Source organism: Vicugna pacos, chromosome 17 (assembly GCF_048564905.1).
Source record: "Vicugna pacos chromosome 17, VicPac4, whole genome shotgun sequence".
NCBI classification, from domain to species: domain Eukaryota; kingdom Metazoa; phylum Chordata; class Mammalia; order Artiodactyla; family Camelidae; genus Vicugna; species Vicugna pacos.
In genome coordinates, this window is record NC_133003.1 from 3,279,816 (window position 1) to 3,300,877 (window position 21,062).

The 21,062-nt window shown below is 40.7% G+C and overlaps 1 protein-coding gene across 1 annotated transcript in view; it reads right to left on the reverse strand.

Moving 5' to 3' along the window:
* Nucleotides 1–225: 225 nt before the first annotated feature.
* The window catches only part of LOC140686675 (serine/threonine-protein kinase Nek10-like), a 95,002-nt gene continuing 74,165 nt past the window's right edge, over nt 226–21,062 (reverse strand). The window contains 5 exon segments of the mRNA XM_072940887.1: nt 226–274; nt 4,380–4,435; nt 4,518–4,570; nt 7,415–7,523; nt 14,794–14,904. Coding sequence (XP_072796988.1) covers nt 226–274; nt 4,380–4,435; nt 4,518–4,570; nt 7,415–7,523; nt 14,794–14,904 — 378 coding nt within the window.

The following is a 21,062-nucleotide window of genomic DNA, read 5'->3' on the forward strand; positions in this document are numbered from 1 at the left end:
CAGCATCCTTCCCCCAGGAGCACGCTGACAGCTCCATCATCCTGCATCTAATGCACCCCCGGGATAAGCCTCTAGGAAGGGGCCGTGCTGGCACCAAGGCAGGCTGGTCTTCTCTCTTCCACACTCCTCTAGCAGCTCCCCATCCCTGGGCATCTTGCAGCAGTGCCTCATGTCCAGAACTTGAACTTGACTGGGAAAACCACATCCATTTAAAATGCAGCATTTTCATCTGTTGTTTGGGTGATTCTTGGTGCCCCAGGGATAGGAGTGATACCTTGAAGAGTCAGAAGTAGAAAGAGTTAGCTACAGCCTCAAGTGTTTTAGTTCACACATTCAATTTCAAAAGCAGCAGCTCAGGTATATAAGCAAGCAAATCACATGGAATCAAAATGTGATTCTAAACAGGACAGAATGGGGAGATTGTCAGAAAGCTGCCTTTTGCTGAAGTTCACTGCTAATACTGTCTTTCTCAAACTATAAACTCAGTGGGACCTAATAACCATTTAGAGTGGAAAAATCACCTCTCTAAAGTAGCCTGTATCTTAAATGCCTATTTCACATGTTCAACAGTTAACTGGAAGGAAAATCAATGCAAGCTGATTCAATGTACTTTTTAAAAAATCTCAACACATATTTCATTGTCACAAAATAAAATGTTAATGCATCTCACTAAGTATACGAGGATGATATACTGGTCATCTCTTCACTTACAAAATGCTTTTACTCTCACAAACAACGCTGATCAATTCAGGCATGTCAGGCAGTAACCTTCCGGTAAGGAAGCGAACTGTTATGTGTGTAACAGATGTAATTAATCAGACAAGCCTGCAAATGATCAGGAATAGAGCCCTCCTTGGGCTGGCCCAGCTTGTTTGAACCCTGTTTCATTTTCTTACACAGCTGTCTTCAGTTCAACTCCATACTACCCCCTCTTCCCAAAGCCCTCATTCTGGCTATGGTCCCTCACTGCTGTTTCTGTTTCTGCTACCATTTTCTTTAACTAGTGCAGCATTTTGTGCTTGAGACATTCTCCTACATCTGCTCAAGCCATCTTACCATTATTTAAACAGTTCTCAGTAACTTCCATAAAGACAGCTAATAGCTAGAGAATGCCCTTGTCCTGAGACTTAGTTTGAGAATCTCATCTCTCTATCCCTAACTACACATAAACTTCACGATCTAAGCTGAAAATGCACCATATCTTGGCTTAATGCTTTAGCTGTTGTCTGGATGCTTTGTACACATGTGTCTAAGTTTGAACAGACAGTCTTAAATTGTAAACTTGAGTTATACAGGAATTAGCATGTAATTCTCTGGCCATGGTGATGAACCAAGATCATTGTATAATATTTTGCAATGATGACAATGATGATTAAGAGGATGATGGGAACAGTAGCAGATGTGGATAAATACTGGTGCAGGAGCTAAACAATGCTTCCTATTTCTAACCATTATTTCTCAGCAGGTACTGACACTTTGTGTTCCAAGTAAAGGATGAAGAATCACTGGGGTGAACAAGGTCAGCAGATTACTTTCCTACAGTGCACTTCAAAGTCTTTAATATATTAATACCTGTTAACAAAAATGGAACAACATACACTCAAGAGTTTCCCAAATATATTTGGTCACGGAACTTTATTTTTCAGGGAGCATCTATTAACATCTTGGAGGATATTGGCTATTTACAAAACCTATTTGGGAAAATACACTCTTCTGATTCTAAGTACTAATTATAAATACTTCTGTATGTCCTGTGTAGTTTAGCATCCTCGATCCTTTGACTATGGATAAATCATGACTGTCACAGCTGATCTGATTCATATTTGGAATTATGTGTGTTTTCAGCTTGTGAAGTGTTAGGTGTCTATGTAGAGCCTGATTTACTTCTTGGAAATTAATTGGGAACACCAGTGAACAATGGCTTTAAGCACTACCAGGGGTTATTTTTACTAGTAACCATGAAAACTCTCTCCCAGTGATATGTTCTATCATTGCTATTAGAAACTGAAGAGGGAATGTCACGGCCATGTGGCTCTTTAAATGGATTATTCATTTTAACTTGGAGCATTTTAAGAAAATTTCATGTCATAACCATCATATTTTGCTTTAAATTGATCAGTAAATTCACTTCTTCATATTGTATTCACAATTCTGAATATAACTAAATAATTTCACCTTCATTATTAAGCATCTTATTGTCTATTTACCATAATAAGAAAATCTGCAATGTCTTTTAATACAGGAATATGTCTTGGAAAGTAGTAGTAGTATTTGATTTTTTAAAATCGTAGTAATAATATAATTCAAAAGCACAACCATACATTTCAAAGAAAGACTGAAATTATTATTTCTAAAAAGGAAAAATAAGACCTCTTGTAAGAGCCTCCCTAAGTTCCTTAAACTGATACTTAGTTGATTCTCTGCAAAAATTTGAAGACACTCATAGCCCATGATCTTGAGTCTCTGAGAAAATGCAGATGTAACAGCGTTAAGTATGATTTTTGCCCCACCACAAGCAAGGGCACTTGAAATAAGAAGTTGCCAAAAATCAAGAACATAGACATTCACACCATCCGTGGAACGCTGAATGTATTCAGATCGAGAATAGAAAATGAGCGTTCCAAATGCCTCCAGGATGGTGGGAGCAGAGTGATGACGGAGAGGGTGATTTCTATTAACAATATGCCTGCATTTCTCTGAAGTTACAAATCACAGCAGAACTAAACTTACAAAGGTAGAATTTTGGAAATACACTGTCAAATCAAAAGAGCAAGCAGTTGAATAATCTTATGTGTGATTCATAAGAATAACTTGTTGAAACATAAGGGAAAAAAGGCTGGAGACTGAACTATTGTCCAAAAAAAGAATCTAATTTCCATATAATGACCATAACAGGTTGTTTTTAAGACCACTTCCTCTGGGAAAGTCTTTGAGAATAATTTAAATAGTGGTCAACAGATAGCTTCATCAGCTGTACAGAAAGGCTGTATCTCCAGGCAGAAAAGGCCACTTTGGGAGAGCAGAATCTACAGGCCTCCTAAAGCAACTTTAGATGTACACGATGTGTAAGTGGTGGCTCACCATCGATCTGATGATTCAGTTACCAGTGGGCTCCTCGACAATGTCAAGAGACAATTCATTTATAGTAGACACTGGCAGCACCCACATCCCCTCATTCAAACCCCTTCAAAATATGCTGGGCTGACTTCCAACTGCCAGAATCTGCATTCCTTTCCCTGAGGATTTCTCTGGCCTCTAGAATCTGCTTTGTCCAGTCTTAGAGGCCAGAAATGCCAGGAAACTAATGTCACCTGGGGAAAGACGCCTCCAACAAGGGCTGATGGGAATCAGAAAACAGGATCCCAGCTCCCTCAGTCCTGGAGCACCCAGATTCCCAGTGGGATCAAGTTCAATTGTGGTTCAATTGCCACAATGGCAATTTGCTTGAAAATGAAATCTTCATTGAGTTCTTCAACACCTACAAGAGTTTTCTGGGATTGCCTATGAAATAGACTAATGTGAAAGCAGCTTTTGGAAGGAAAGAGCTTTTTGCAGGAGGTCTCTTTGTCTGGTCAGTAACCTTAAATCAGGCACCCCCATGCCCTGCTCAACCCCAGCCCTAGAGCACCTTTCAAATCTTTTGATCACACAATAACTTGTCTAACATGTTGGTTGCTTCCTAGATCAAAGAAGTAGAACTGGAGACTAAGTAATCAACAGATGACAAGATCTCTTTCCTAGCTTTCCCCCCTTCAGTCATCTTATGAACAAACTATGTGAACAAGATGGCATCTTAAGAAAAATCAGAAGAGGTCGACAAGCCTGCATATTGGGGGGGAGGGGAGAGAAATGACTCTGACCCCCATCTCAATGATTTAACTGAGGTCACTTTCTTTTTCCCTTGAGAACATTGATGATCGAGTAGACTCTTTGGATATGTTTTTTGTAGACACAAAGTCCACCATTGCCCCAGACTGCCAGCATTCGAATAAAAGGCAACTGTCCTATCTACCAACATTTGTCACTCCTAAGTACTAATTTTTGAGCGGCGAGCTGCTGGACCTGAGTTTGGTAACAGATTTTGACGCCCAATGTGGAGCTGACTCTCTCAGTGGTCAGGGTCCTCTGGGCTTCCTTCTTGCAGCTTCTGGCAGTGGGAAAACACAGGGTCGAGTGTGAAGAGCCAGCCGCCTGTGGCAAGCTGGTCAGAAGGGGGTTCTCAGGAAAGTCCCAGCAGTTGCTGGAAATGTTCATCCTGGGGATTCTGTCCATGTGTCCCCTGCCCAGCACTGGCTGCCAGTTTTCACTTAAGGTTGGTGGGGATGAATTCTAAGTTCTAAACTGAAGTTTAATATTTGAAAGCAAAACCTGGAGCTCACCTGTTAGAAGTAAAATTGTAATACCCACTTTCCTCTAGGACTTCTTCAATCACAGTCTAAAATGGAAAAAGAAATCAGGTTAGTACTGAATTAAAAGCAACAAAATAGAATCAGTCAGAGGCGCTGCAGAAACCTCACCTGCATCTGTTCATACGTGATGGCCTCCTCCAGATCAAAGCTGGTGGGTAGACCTGAAATAGACAAATTATTGCAAGTCTGGCACTTAGTTCATTTTTTTTAGTTGGATTTTATTGGCAATTATAAGCAGGCAGTGAAAATGGTCAATTTCTTAATGATGAAGATGAGTACTTAGAAACACATTCCAAATTATCTTGGCTTTGAATACTCAGATGCTTTGTTTCTTTTCCTTTAATAGCTTTCCACTGTTGGGGTGGCCATCAAAAAATAATACTCAAGATTTAAAGGCGTCAGATAAACTGGCCAATTAACTTGTGTGTGTGTGGGCATGTGTGTGTGTCTTATGAACAGGAAAGGAGTGACTCTAAACACAAACTAACTGAAAGGCAAAGAAAAGATTAAGAAACTCTCCCTCATCCACAAGACAAAAACAGTGGAAATGTACTAGCAAGGATAAATTCTTAGTGGAGGAAGTAATAGCCAGTGAACCACAACAAAGATCTGACCCCTTCCTTTGGCTGCCAGGAGGGAAATAAAATACATTTAAAGCTAGAGGACAAGATTTCTTTTCCTGTTTAGTCTGAGTATGATATGCCAGTGCTTAACCTACTCTGGTGCCACCCAAAGCAGTGTTGACCATATTCCACTCTAACCAATCAACACGTAGAGGCCAGGAGCTCCCCTCACACTCAGGAGAGAGAAGAGAACGGGTTGAAGGCTGAGGGGAGGCGTAAGGATGTGAATCCTGGCAGTGTGCTATTTAAGCCTGGCTTAAAGCCCAAAGTGCTGCATGGTTCTGCTGTCTTCCCTTCTGCCCAGCCTGCTGTGACAAGGGACACACCCAGTCTGCTCTGCGGTGATGTGTCCAGCTTCTGGAAACACCCGTCAGGTCCCTCTCTGACCACTGAGAGATTTCAACCAGAGCTCTTCCCTCAACGGATCTGCTGCTGTCAGAAGTGTGGCCTGTGACTGACTGACCTGCCCTGAGAGATACTTTTAAAAGCAAGTGACTTTTTCCATTCTGAGTCTGTTTCTGTTTTGTAAATAAGTTCAGCTGTCTTATTTTCTTTTTAGATTCCACATACATTTGATGTCATGTGGTATTTGTCTTTCTCTCTCTGACTTACTTCACTTATTATGACAATCTCTAGTTCCATCGATGATGCTACAAATGGCATTATTTTAAAATCTTTTTATGGCTGAGTAGTATTCCATTGTGTATATATGCCACATTATATTAGGTGAAGTCAGTCAGAGAAAGACGAATGTTGTATGAAATCACTTATATGTGGAATCTAAAAAATTATACAAATATTTACAAAAGAGGAATAGCCTCACAGACACAGAAAACAAACTTATGTTTACCAAAGGGGAAAGGCTGGGGGGAGGGATAAATTAGGAATATGGGATTAACAGATAAACACAACTGTATATAAAATAAACAACAAGGAATTACCATACAACATTGGTAACTATAGTCAATATCTTGTAAACCTATAAAAGGAAAAGAATCTGAAAAGGAATATATAATATATATATATCTGAATCACTTTGATGTACACCTGAAACTAACACAATATTTCAAATCAATGATACTCCAATTAAGAAATATATGAAAGCAAATGAATTTAGACAACAGTTTATCTGATCTTATACATTTCTCAGGGGCTATTTTAAATGAAATTCTGCCTGCCCAGGTTAGATTTATCCCAGGAATCCAAGTCTTGGGGAAAGTCTGATAATTATTATATGAAATGATCTGCCTAAGGTAGGCACCAACAAAAGCACACCAGCAATGAGCGATGTTCTTGGATGAGGAAATGGCAGGTTTTCATTTAACCCTAAAAGGTTCACATCTGTTTCTGCCCCACTGAGGGACCTAACTGTAGTTTACAGGGATTCAAAAATTATGCAGGAATTCTACAGCCTCAGAGTAGCCTGAAGATTTCTTTTGAGAGTCACACGAAATTAGGAGAGTTACACTATGCTCAGCCCGTAGGCATACTTGCTAAGCGTTTGTTATGTATTTACACTGATCCTTGCAATAATCCTAAAATGCACGTAACATTTTTATCCCCACATTACAGGCAAGGAAACTGGGGTTCAGCGAGGTCAAATGGTTTCCTCAAGGTCAGCTACTCAGTGACTGAGTGTGCACCTTTAATCCCTAAGTTACATTGCCTCCCTATGTGAAATTTCGCCAAAAAAGAAAAAAAATTAAATAGGTTTGATGTGATTTTTCAGGTATGTTTCAAATTTTCTGTTTTATTCAAACTCTTCCCTTTCTGCTATTTATCTCCCCGGATGCTTTTGGGCATTTGATTTCCCATCATCAGATAAGAAGAAATAAAAGGAAATACAATTTAACCACATGGATTCTGTTTGCTTCTGGTATTAATTAATGATCATGGAAGCTGTCCCAAGTAGGTAAAGTAAATCTCAGGGAATTGCCAGATTCCTACTGCATGTCCCTCTCAACTACCATCATAGATAATAAATATAAGATCTATTTTTATTTTAATTTGAAGATAATCTTTTGAGGATAGCTTTTGTTCCAAACTGGTCTTTTTCTTTCTTTTTTTTTAATTGAGTTATAGTCAGTTTACAATGTTGTGTCAGTTTCTGGTGTGCAGCACAATTCTTCAGTCATACATGAATATACATATATTATTCCTTTTCATATTCTTTTTCACTGTAAGCTACTACAAGATCTTGAATGTATTTCCCTGTGTTATGTACAATGAAACACTACTCAGCCATAAAAAAACATAATGCCATTTGCAGCAACATGGATGTCCCTAGAGAATGTCATTCTAAGTGAAGTAAGCCAGAAAGAGAAAGAAAAATACCAATCTGTTTCTTCATGAAAGCCAGATTCCTGTGTTGAAGACCATTACCTGTTGAGTTATTTGGGGACAGGCTGTGTTCCCTTGATGAATGATGCAATAAATGGTAATCTGCTGTGAAAAAGCTGGGGTCAATTGGTTCTGGAGATCCCTGAGATAACTGAAACAGAAAAAGGAAAACTGTGTCTTATTTCACATTGAGAGTCAAGTGACATGAGAATTCCGTGCGTGTCTCTGCAAGAGGGACCGGGGCTCTTCGGCTGTCAATCCCTCTGACACAGATAAAGACCCATCTTCTTCCTTTCAAAAGGACTTTTATGAGGGGAGGGTGTAGCTCAGGGGGTAGAGCGCATGCTAAGCATGCATGAGGTCCTGGGTTCAAGCCCTGGTACCTCCTCTAAGTATAAGCAAGTAAATAAATAAAACTACCTCCCCCAACCACCCTCCCCACCGTCCAGAAAAAAGGACTTATAAATTAGAGGCAGGCAAATTACAGTGAAAGCAAGCAGACAGTTCGCTGGTCAGGTGAAACACACACACACACACATCCTACACTTTACAGTCTTATGAGAACAAACTTAAAATGGATAGAAAAATAATGGCATGGGGTCTGCAATGCCAAAATGTTATTTTTATCAGGTGTGGGAGGAATAAACTCCAATTATTCAACAGAACATTATGTATAGAGCAAATCTATACTTTGTCATGTATCTGCTTTGAAAATGCCTTCTTGTTCGGCCAAGGCAAACAAGTTTTTTAATACATCTTTCTCAGTCACCATTAATTAATTTTAATCTCCACAAATTAATTCTCAACATTGCAAAGGAAAGAGTAATTCACTAAAAGCCAGAATTTATTCAAATTCCAATCATTTAATTCCCCTCTATAGAGCTGAATTTTTTAATGAAATTTTCAACTTCCTTTCAACTTTCATTTTAACCAGCACTTGGGCTGGCCAAGTTTTGTGCCTGTGTAATACAATATGCTTTAAAAATGTCGATTCATATTAACAAACCAGAAGCAAAAGGAACAATTTAGACTTTGCCACAGTAGTTAACTTGGATTCATATTCTCTGTTCATTAAATAAGTAATTTTGAAATGAGGTGCTGAGATCGAAACTTGCACAGAGAAGGATGCTAAAGCTATGAAGACCAATGTGGTTTTTATAAATTGTTTTTTAAAATAACTTTATTGTTGTATAATTTCTGTAGAGAAAACTGCACATATTTCAGATGTACAATTTGATGAATTTTGATAGACAGATACACCGAGGAAACCGTCACCACATAACATTTCCATCACTCCCTGAAAAGGGCAAACTTCCAACTCCCAATTTATCCCTTCTCACCCCCTTTACCAACATGGTTTTCAGAAGCTCTGCAGAGGGGACACTGGAGCTGAACTTTGAAGGCTGGATTTGGTTGGACACAAGGAAGCCAAGTGGACATTCCAGGTGAGAGGACATCGAGGGCAGAGGCTGAGCATTGCACAAAAGGGGCATGGTGATACAGGGCTAGGATATTAACCCAATGATCTAGAGGCATGGGGATTTAGGCTGAAGAGAGGAAGGCAAGTGCTGTTCATTCATTCAGGGAGTATATTTTAAACCAACCCTTGTGTTCCCATGCACAGATCCGAGCTACGAAAACCACCAATGGTGGCCAAGAACTGTATTCTTGGAGCTGACTGCCTAATTAGGGAAAAATGTGTCTGTGAAATACCCGCCTGGATATATGTAAAATTGAAACTGAGCTGAATGCACTGAAGGCCAGGGCGGTGGTTCTAGGAGGTCACAGAAAGACATAACTGAGACAGAGAAGGCTTTCCTGAAATAATGCTTCTGCTGAGAGACAAGAGTGAGTAAAGGACGGAGTGGGCAGAACATCACGGGCAGAGGAAAGAGCATGTGCAGTCTGGGGAGGAAGCAGCATGTTAGGTGGGCCCTGTGGCCAGTGAGGAGGCAGCAAAGGGCGAGAGTGGTACAAGGTGAGGGTGGGGAGAGGGGTCCAGGCTTGGACCAAACAGGACATGAACATCGTGGTGAGAATTTTGGCATTTTATACTCAGACCCATGAACAGTGTGTGTGTGTGTGTGTGTGTGTGTGTGGTGTGTGTGTGTGTGTGTGTGAGACAGAGAGAGAGAGAGAGAGAGACATGACCACATTCTGTTTTAAAAGGATCACTCTGGATGCAATATACACATAACAGTCTGAATGGGGCTGGGGCCGTGGGGTGAATGCAGACAGATCATGAGGAGGCACCTGCAGGGAGCACAGGCCGAGGCAGCTGAACCCGGAGTCAGATGGGGAGGCAGGAAACTGGAAGCAAGTGATTAAGAACACTGCCAACGTCTGGCAAAACCGACTGGAGAAGACAACCAGATGGCCGACAAGCACATGAAAAGATGCTCAGTATCAACACTTGTTAGAGAAATGCAAATCAAAACTACGATGAGGTATCACCTCACACCGGTCAGAATGGCCATCATTCAAAAGTTCACAAATGACAAATGCTGAAGAGGGTGTGGAGAAAAGGGAATGCTCCTTCACTGCTGGTGGGAATGTGGTTTGGTGCAGCCACTGTGGAAAACAGTATGGAGATTCCTCAAAGACTAGGAATAGTCCTACCATATGATGCATTAATCCCACTCCTAGGCATATATCTGGAGGAAAATAGAATTCAAAAAGACACATGCACCCCAATATTCACAGCACCACTATTTACACTAGCCAAGACATGGAAACAACACCAATGTCCATCGACAGATGACTGGATAAAGAAGATGTGGTATATTTATACAGCAGAATACTATGCAGCCATAAAAAAATAATGCCATTTGCAGCAAATAGATGGACCTGGAGAATGTCATTCAAAGTGAAGCCAGAAAGAGAAAGAAAAATATTGTATGATATCACTTATATGTAGAATCTAAAAAAAAAGCACATGAATGAACTTATCTACAAAACAGAAACAGAGTCACAGACATAGAGAACAAACTTACAGTTACCAGGGATTAAAGGGAGTGGGAAGGGATAAATTGGGATTTTGAAATTGCAGCTCTTGGGGAGTGCTGGAAATGTTAACTATAGTGAGTGTGGCAGTAGTTTCATGGGTGTAGACATCTATCAAAATTCATCAAAGTGTACATCTGAAATATGTGTAGTTTACTGTATAGGAACCATACCACAATAAAAGTTGTTTTTAAAAAAAAAAAACAGGAGATCAGTATCAGAAGGGTACCAAGACTTCAGACTAGGTGGTAACCAGAAGGAAGGAATGGCTACTGAAGATCAAATATTCTTACTTAATAACAGGAGCACCTACAGCCACTAGTTGGTGCTTACTGCATTCTAGATACATTTGATGTTCTATTTGGTTCTTACAACTACCCTGTAAGGTAGGCATTATGCCCATTTTACAGGTGAGGAATCTGAGATGTAAAGAAATTCGCTTCTAAGTGGCAGGACCAGGGCTATAATATCAAAGGCCAAGCAAAACCACGTGCACAATGAAGACTCCTCAGGTGTTAATGAGGTAGGAGATGCAAGAGATAAAGTGGAACATCTGGAGGTGACCACATGGTTTGAAGACTGAGCAGAAGGAAAAAGGATGCTGCCAGTGATATTTGATGCAAAGAAAGGAGGAAGATGGTGAGTTCAAGCCTGGACATACCAGATGGCAAGTAAATGTTCGACCGGCAAGTGGAAATCTGGGTGATACGACAGAAGCTTTCTGAGCAGTGGCCTCTCCGGCCGGCTGATGTCACGAGGTGGATCACCAGTCCCAGACCAGCACCGTGGGGCCCTCTCTTGGCTCATGAATATTGAGTTGAGGGATACCTGCTCTCTTTGGCATTATGTTCTGCTTGGAAGAACGTGTACGATCCTCCTTCTGAACTGATATAAAAGGGCTCTTCTGCTCTGAACAAACACCTACAGTTCCAAAGGGCAAATGGTTGTGTGTACTTTTGAACTAAACAAGTCGCTATTAAAGAGGAAAAGCTCTATCACTGTCACTACCCTCCCCCTCCCCAAACACACTGATGTTGAGCAAATATTGAACAATTTTACCGCCTCATTGGTCAACTGAGAACACAGTTACTTTCTGGGCAAAAAACTAAATAGAAGAAAACAATAAGAAACTACAAATGTAATCCTCATTAAATTCCCCAAACTGTATCTTCTTTTCATATCATAAAATAAGGTTATCTTTGTTGTGGGACAACTACATAAACGAGTTCGAAGCTAATCAACTGAGGAAGGACTTGGAAGGAAATTAAGCCAAAATGAATGAGATTAGGTGTCAGAAGTGAGAAAAGTTTCAGCACTTTTCTCATCACACTTCACTCGCCAGGCCTCTGATCTTTCTTTCTTTAGGTTTTCCTTGTCCGCTTTCACTGAATTATGTGAACATATTAAGTCACAAAGTATTACCTTTTTTTTTTCATTTCTTCTAACCTACAGCTCCTTTATATTAGGTTTTATTAGGCTTTTGAGGCCATTTTGTTAACACAAATGTCAGTATTTACACTCACTATTTTCTAATAATTAAATCTTAGCGGCTCATCACATGCAGGTTCAAGAGTTTACTTTACGGTAAACTTCACAGATGGTGCTACGCACGCCCATGAGGAAGCATGGGATGCCCAGCTGTCCCTCTTTTGAGATGTCAGTGGCCAAGAAGGCGCATGTCAAGACCCATCACTTCTTTAAAGGGGCTGCAAAATGACAGTGTTTTTACACGTTCGGTACTTATTAGCTGAGGGAGTTCTGTAATGAGAGAATTCCCTCTCATCAATTTAGTTACCCTGAGATAGAATTCACAAGGGGAAGGCAGAATAAATGTTTGATTCTTTCCTTCTGTAAACAATTTTTGAAATAAGGTGTTGGTCACTCACTGAATTTCAAAGGTAACCAGTAAGTGATTTCCTTTTTTTTTCCACTACCATGAAGCCTTAGATTTAAACATTAGTTGGTGCCTTTGATCCACTGTGGATATCATTCTCTTCAATACTCTAATTATACAACAGAGAGCAGTGGGCTCCTGAGTCCTCTGACACACCCTTGGGAGCACTGGACAGAATCCCTGCCCTGCACCCTATGATGTTAAGATATTCCAGCCTAGTCTCATTCAGTTTCTGCTCTAGAGCTGCCTGTGGCTGTATTTCCAAAGCTGTGGGTGCAGAGGGAGCACACTGCTGCTTGCTTAGTTTCTAAACAAACTTAGTGAAATTTTTGGAAGTATGAGCATTTTTTAAAAGATAAGATTTATCATGAATTCATGCTCATTCATACTGATCTTTCCAATTCTAATTTGAATTAATACCTTCTGTTTTGTCTCTGCTTCTTTTCTCTCCCATGCTGAAAATCCTGGTCCTCAGAGACACCTATCCATTTACTCAGATGCTTTATTTCTCCTGCAATTCTAGCCAAGGTTGAGCAGGCTGGACCGAAGACACATCAGGTGAGTCAAAAAATAAAGAGCTTCATTTTTCAGAAAAGGGCTCGTCCATGTTTTGGCTCATCTGTATACCCCAGGTCTCAGGTGGTTCGTAAGTAAGGCACAGTCATCCCATGAAAATACCTTCAGACTGCAGGTGCGGAGTCACTGGATTTCAGGGGGAGCTTCAGAGGGGGAGGTGGAAACTGAGAGCACTTCGTGTATTGTCACCACTGCTTCCACGGCCATGGTGTGGGACGGCTGTGGAAGTCAAAGCTAATGGGCCCTTTCTCTGTGATGGCACAGTGGATGAAAAAGCCATTTCTGAACAAAATCCACTGCTAAAGATTACATCACAAAGGGGAAAAACAGGTCAAAAATGCCTCATTTAGGTTTCAGACTAGGGACAAGGTGGCTTCTTTCTGCTCATGGAAAAGTATACAATTGTATCAATACTTACATAGCAATAAAGAATAGAACCAACATAGGCCATGTTAGACAGCGGGCAGGTTCACAAACCTACAATCTATTTGATACTCAACAATATTAACCATCAGGCACCTACCAGGCACTGGGTACGACCCTGGGGAATCAAAGATGAACAAGACACACTCACTGCCTTTGGAGAAACCATAATAATGCAAGTCTGTTTGAATGATGAGCTACTTAAAACAACAATAAGAGTGAAAACGCATAGAGAAAGGGGAGATTAATTCTTGATGCGGAAACAAAGTTTCAGTGGAGGAACTGGTTAATACGCCAAGTGGAAGCTTTCTTTAGCTCACAGGAGGCAAGGCCTGCCTCCCTAATTGTACGGTTTCATAAGGGCGTGAACCACCACGAGCTTAAAATATCAGACAAGGGGGCAGAGCACCCTACAGAGGGTAACTGAATCTGCCTCTCAGCCAGGTTGAAAGCAAAGATGATCCTGTGTCCCTACAGCTGTCAAACAGGACAAAGGGGCTTCTGTCACCAAGTTGTGCTAACCAGAGATAAACAATTCTCCTTCTGCCTGATTTATATAACCTGCTGGTGATTTGGTTTCCTTATTTAAGAATAGAAATATCTACCAGCACCCACTGTCTAGGAGATTGCAGAATGTCGATTATGGAAAGAACCTTAGAAATGGTTCATTCCATCCTCATAGCTGAGAAAAATCATGGCCTCAGATGTTAGCTGACTTGTTCCAAGTTGCAAAGCGCAATTCAGTGGTCTGTTGAAGAGTATCCTAATAAAGATTGGACTAGAACTATCTAATGTGTGTGTGTGTGTGTGTGTGTGTGTGTATGAGATATTAAATTATATATATTTTATATTAAATGTATATATAGATACACACTTAGAGATATTTAATAACATTTTTTAGGAAAACATGCAATAATATGAAACAACTTTCTATTACTCTTCTGAGACTGATGGCTTCAGAAATGAAGGTCAGAAAATTAGAGGCAAAGGCATAGCCTTGATTTACTATCTCAAGTGATGCTACAGTCTGAATGTCTGTGTCCCCCACGGAGTTGTATATTAAAACCTAACCCTGAGGTGATGGTATTGCGAGGTGGGCCCTTTGGGCGGTAAATTGGGCCAGAAGGATAAAGTCCTTATATAAGTGTTCTTATTTTTTAAAATGCCCATAAAAGGAGCCCTGGGAGAGCTACCTTGCCTCCTCTCCCATGTAAGGACACAGCAAGAAGTCAGCAGTCTGCAGCCCGGAAGCGGGTCCACACCAGATCCGAACATGCCGGCACCCTGATCTTGGGCTTCCAGCTTCCAGAACCATGAGCAATAAATTTCTGCTGTTTATAAACACATCATCTTATGGTATTTTTACTATAGCAGCCCAAATGGACTAAGACAACCATGGACAATATTCTTTCATAGTGGGCAGAGCTTAAGTAGATGACGAAAGCTCAGGAGGCAGACAAATTAATTCCTACGATGTGTTTTTGTTTGGTAGCCAAAAAGAATTCCTGTATGTAGAGCACCATACCTTTTTAATTTCAGATTTCAAGTTGCAAGGGTTACTCTGCTGGCTGAAGAGGTTTTTCTTGAATCTCTCTATAATCCTTCTTTTCAAGTTGTGGTGCAGAGCTGGAGGAAGCTGCATAAAATGAGAAAATCTTTATCAGCAAGTCATTAGCAATGCATAGCTGACTCCCAGGAATCATTAGTGAGGGTCAGTCACTGTACTCCCTGCATGGGACTAAATAAGAATTAAAATTTTACCCTAACTTGCATGACTTGATGTTACACTTGTTCATTCTACAATCCAGAACAAATATATTACTCTGTTCTCTTTCAAAAGGCTAGTTCTACTTATGTTACTGTTCTTTCATTTTATTGATATTATTTTTCATAGAACAACTGAATTATATATTAGTTGCACATATGAATTGAATTAAGTTTGCAAATAACAGGCCTGACAAAGAAAGATGCATTCTGTGAGATGCTCCAGCGCTTGTGTCATGCCCAGAACCATGCTAAACACGCTAATCTTGGTCCTTGTCCTGAAGGACCTGATACTATGGACCAGGAAGCCCATATCTGTGTTAGCACAACATCAGAAGCCTGCCTGTGAGCGTGTCTGAATGTGCACCTGATCAGAGAGAGAAATCAGATGGCAGGGACCAATCTTATCAGGAAGAAAGAGAAATGAACTCGTATACATTAGGGCCCATCCAGGATGAGTTAGATTTGAGGAGTAAGTAGTAGGAAGTCACAGGTTAGAGTGGAGAAGGCATGGAAAAGTACCTAAAGGCACTTTTTTGATCTGATAATTCCCTACTGTTGCCACCTCCCTAAATCAAACACCAAAGGGTGATTCAACATACACAAATCAATCAATGTGATACACTACATCAACGAGAGAAAGAACAAAAACCACACGATCATCACAATAGATGCAGAAAAGCTTCTGATAAAATTCAACACTCATTTATGATAAAAATTCTCACCAAAGTGGGTATTGAGGGAACATATCTCAATACCTAAAAGCTATATATGACAAACCTACAGCCAGCATAACTCTCAATGGTGAAAAACTCAAAAGCTTCCCACTAAAATCTGGGACAAGACAAGGCTGCCCACTATCACCAGTCCTATTCAACATATTCCTGGAAGTCCTAGCCACAGCAATCAGGCAAGACAGAGAAATAAAAATAGAAATAAAAAAGAAATAAAAGGGATCCAAATTGTAAAAGAAGAGGTAAAAGTGCCACTAAATACAGATGACATGATACTATATATAGAAAACTCTAAAAGGTCCACACAAGAACTACTAGAAATAATCGAAGAATTCAGCAAGGCAGCAGGTTACAGATTAACGTACAAAAATCAGTTGCATTTCTTTACGCTAACAATGAATCAACAGGAAAACAAAGTAAAGAAACAATCCCCTTTAAAATAGCACCCAAATTAATAAAATACCTAGGAACAAACCTAACCAAGGAAGTAAAAGACTTGTACAAAGAGAACTATAAAACATTCATTAAGGAAATTAAAGAAGACTTTAAAAAATGGAAAGATATCCCATGCTCCTGGATTGCAAGAATCAATATTGTTAAAATGGTCACACCTCCAAGGCGATCTACAGGACATATTTCACAAAACTAGAACAAATCATAATACAATTTATATGGAACCACAAAAGACCTAGAATTGCCAAAGCATTACTGAAGAAAAAGAAAGAGGCTGCAGGAATAACCCTCCCAGACTTCAGACAATACTATAGAGCTGCAGTCATCAAGACAGCATGGTATTGGTACAAAAACAGACATGAAGACCAATGGAACAGAACAGAGAGCCCAGAAATGAACCCACAAACCTTTGGTCAACTAATCTTCGACAAAGGAGGCAAGAACGTACAATGGAATAAAGACAGTCTCTTCAGCACATGGCGTTGGGAAAACTGGACAGCTGCATGTAAGTCAATAAAGCTAAAACATCCCTTACACCATACAGAAAAATAAACTCAAAATGGATCAAAAACTTAAACATAAGACTAGATACAATTAACCTCCTAGAAGAAAACATAGGCAAAACATTCTCTGACATACGTCTCAAAAATGTTCTCCTAGAACTGTCTACTCAAGCAACAGAAATCAAAGTAAGAATAAACAAATGGGACCTAATGAAACTTACAAGCTTCTGCACAGCAAAGGAAACCATAAGTAAAAGACAACGACAACCTATGGAATGGGAGAAAATTTTTGCAAACAATGAAACTGACAAAGGCTTGATCTCCAGAATGTATAAGCAGCTCATATGACTCAATAAGAAAAAACATAAACAACCCAATCCAAAAATGGGCAAATTCCTAAACAAGCAATTCTCCAAGGAAGACATACAAATGATCAAAAAGCACATGAAAAAATGCTCAATATCACTAATTATCAGAGAAATGCAAATCAAAACTACAATGAGGTATCACCTCACACCAGTCAGAATGGCCGTCATTCAAAAATCCACAAATGACAAATGCTGGAGAGGCTGTGGAGAAAGGGGAACCCTCCTACACTGCTGGTGGGAATGCAGTTTGGTGCAGCCCCTGTGGAAAACAGTATGGAGATTCCTCAGAAGGCTAGGAATAAACTTACCATATGACCCAACAATTTCACTCCTGGGCGTATGTCAAGAAAGAACCCAAATTGAAAAAGAAACCTGCACCCCAATGTTCACAGTAGCACTATTTACAATAGCCAAGAGATAGAAACAGCCTAAATGTCCATCGACAGATGACTCGATAAAGAAAAGGTGGCATATTTATACAATGGAATACTATTCAGCCATAAAAATTACAACATAATGCCATTTGCAGGAACATGGGTGTCCCTGGGGAATGTCATTCTAAGTGAAGTAAGCCAGAAGAGAAAGAAAAATACCATATGATATCACTCATATGTGGAATCTAAAAAAAGAAAAGAAAGAGACAAATGAATATAAATACAAAAGAGAAAGAGACTCATAGACATAGAATACAAACTTGTGGTTGCCAGTGGGGAGGGTGTTGGGAAGGGAAAGACTGGGAGTTCAAAATTTGTAGATACTGAAAGGTATATATAGAATAGGTAAACAAGATTATACTGTAGAGCACAGGGAAATATATACAAGATCCTATGTTAGCTCAAAATGAGAAAGAATGCAACAATGAATACATGTATGTTCATTTATAACTGAAAAATTGTGCTCTACACTGGAAATTGACACAACATTGTAAACTATAACTCAATAAAGTAAAAAATGTAAAAAAAGATTACTGTCTTATTTTTAATGAAAACAGATATCCAATCAGTGAAGGTTGGGTAAGGATTCTAACATCCTTTTACAGTTGCTTTTAGATGATTTCCAGACTTATCTCTGGAAACTGGATAGGAAAGGCCACCACCAACACAAGGTTAGCAGTTTCCCTTTTAAGGTTACTTGCTGGTTGTCAGGAGGGATCTGGCCTTGCAATTCAGGATGGCTACCTCAGCCTAAGTTTGGGAGAGTTTGTCTAGTAAATAAACATGTGAACAAGAAGGGCTTTTTGTTTTGTCATTTCAGTTTTACTTCAGAAGTTTCCTTTGCAATTAGCAGAGAGGGAAATCTGACCATGGTCTTCAACCTTCAGGAAATATATGAGTGTGACCATTAGACTTGTACTTATCTCCTTTATTTGAAAGGCTCTGACTTTGGTTAGCACTGTAACTTAGAGTTCTCCCGAAGAGCCATCATTTCTTACTTTGTGCAATGTCATAAACTTTCAAGTATTCTGGAAATACACTCTTACAACCAACATGGTTCTAGCTGAACTTGTAACAAGTAATGCCATCTGGCCAAAAATATGAAATTGTGTGTTATACTGGCACTGTAAAAGCAACATAGTATCTGTGATTGCTTCATTCTGGCTTTAAAATACTTCGAAATCCAATAAAGAAATGAAACAATTCCATTAAGAAGGTTTTTTTTATTACATAAAAATGATCAAGACATGGATATGGAAACTGTATCTAAATTTCAGAAGGTATCTTTTCCCAACTTAGTAGTTAATCATTAAGGTAACCAATAAGCTATTTGAAGTTATTTCCATAACACTGAAGTTAAGCATGCTCCCCACTACGTCTATATCAGTATTTAAATGGAAATGTATTTTTGAACATAATCTCTTTACTCAGTACAGACATGGCAGATAGTATTTTGTTTTATTGACCAATTTTCTGCTCCCCCATCACATGTCCTTCACCTGCTTTCATTTAATCAGGGAGACAATTCTGTGGGATTGCCTAAGAGAGAGGTTGACAGAAGAAAATGGAAAAAAGGTAATCAATTTTAGATTCTTGAGTCTCAAAAAGGCTGGCCCTCAGAGCAATGAAAAGAATAGCATATTTGCTAAACACACACACACACACAAAGCCCCAGACACGACAGATAAGAGCCTGGCTACTCCCCAGGCTGGGCAGAAATCAAAGGGGAACAGTGAGAAGTCAGAGATGAACAGGCCCCCAAGAAGGGAGCCCCTTGCCTGGTCCCCCAGGCTACTGGTGCCAGTTGTCAATTTGTTTCCCCTTGGCTCCAAGTCCACCCTTCCTTGCCCTGCTTGTGATACTGGTACATCTCTCCCTCACCAGCCGGCAGGATGTTCCACTCCATCAGCAGAGGGCACTAGCGGAGGACGGAGGTTCTTTCTGGTTCCAGGGATGCTCCTGCCTGGCCTCAGTACGACAGCACTGAATGGTCAGCAGCAAAAGGAACCCCTAGCCATGTTCACCCCCAGCCAGATGCAGTGCCACGAACCCTGCAGGCAGCTTCCCAGAGTTCCAAGGAGCAGCAGCCACCTGCGGGCAGCCTCCCCTGGCCCCACAGAGTGCTCTCCCCAGCACATCACCCTCACATGCTGATTTCCAGCAAGTTCCACAGAGCAGCTCCTCAGTAAATTTCTCTGACCTTTCCGGTGAGGTCTGGACCTCAGCCCTGTAAGTAGTGACTTCCCTGTCTGCTCTTCTTACAGTCTTCAGATTTCTCTTCCTCTCCTTAGGAGATAATACACTGTTATTATTATTAATTCCTAAACAGTCCTTTATATGAAACATTCCCTGTGGAAATCACTGTGTGGTTTCTGTCCCCCGACTGGACCCTCACTGGAACAAATCTGGTACCAGGAATGTCCAGGAGAAGGAGCCACACAGCTGCATGTGGAAGCTGGTTTGACTGAACCCTTGGAGCTGAGCCCATTGCCGGGGTTTCTGCCAGTAATCCCCAGCGTCACAGTTAATCCACGGCATCACGGTTAATCAGGCTGTCACCTGGATGAAGAGCCAACTGAAGCGACTGCCCTGGAAGCTTGAGCGGCTGCTGCACGCGGCCAACAGGACATGTGAAGGCCGTGGGGACTCGGGGTGGAGGGGTGCGTCCTTCAGATGCACTGGGGCACTTACAGAAAGAAAATGACCAGCTTGGGTCCTTTAACTCTCAGCTCAGGTCATGGCCCAACACCTAGAAAGATACCACAACAGCCCTAACAGAATGTATTTTCTTGCTACCATAGCACTGATAAGGCTGACAAAAATTTAATTAAGCAGGTTGCTAAATGACAGTGTCAGCTGAATGCACACTTCACCAAGATTCTCATGTGCCAGTTAGAAAAAAAAGATTAGGATACTAAAACTCCAAGTAAGGACATGTTGTGGGACCCAGGTGAAATGGACAAAGTCAAAACCCAAGTCACTGGGAGCCATCATTGCCAGTGGAAGTAGCTTGAAACTTGGCATCTGAGAAGACAAGCCTTCTTTTTGCTTGAAAACTCTATACTAACCTCCCCTGGGACAGATGAGGGGTACTGCCTTTAAAAGGGGTGCTTATCCCTCTTAGATGCACAACAGGGAGCGTCCAGTCAGTAACTAGGGACACAGCTCAGTACGATCCAGGGGAACTGGTCTTATCAGTAAGACCCAGGAGGAAACAGTTAGCACATCAAGGAAATTGCAACACCTGGCTATTATGTATCAGAAGCATCCCAGAGACCACGTGCAGGAGTGGATTCTAAGGGTGTTAGGCCGAGAAGGACAAAATATAGGACTCGATCAGGCCGAATTCATTCATACATGTGCACTTACTACAGAGTCCAGATTTAATCTGTTAGTTTGTGAAGCCGGAGGTGGTAACTTGATTGGCTGGGGCACAAAGACTTGGACTCAGTCGTGGTCTGTGTTTAATGAGGATAAAATGCCAGTTTCCCTGGCTTGTAGAGGAGGGGGATTCAAAGGCATGGAGAGACAGGAATGT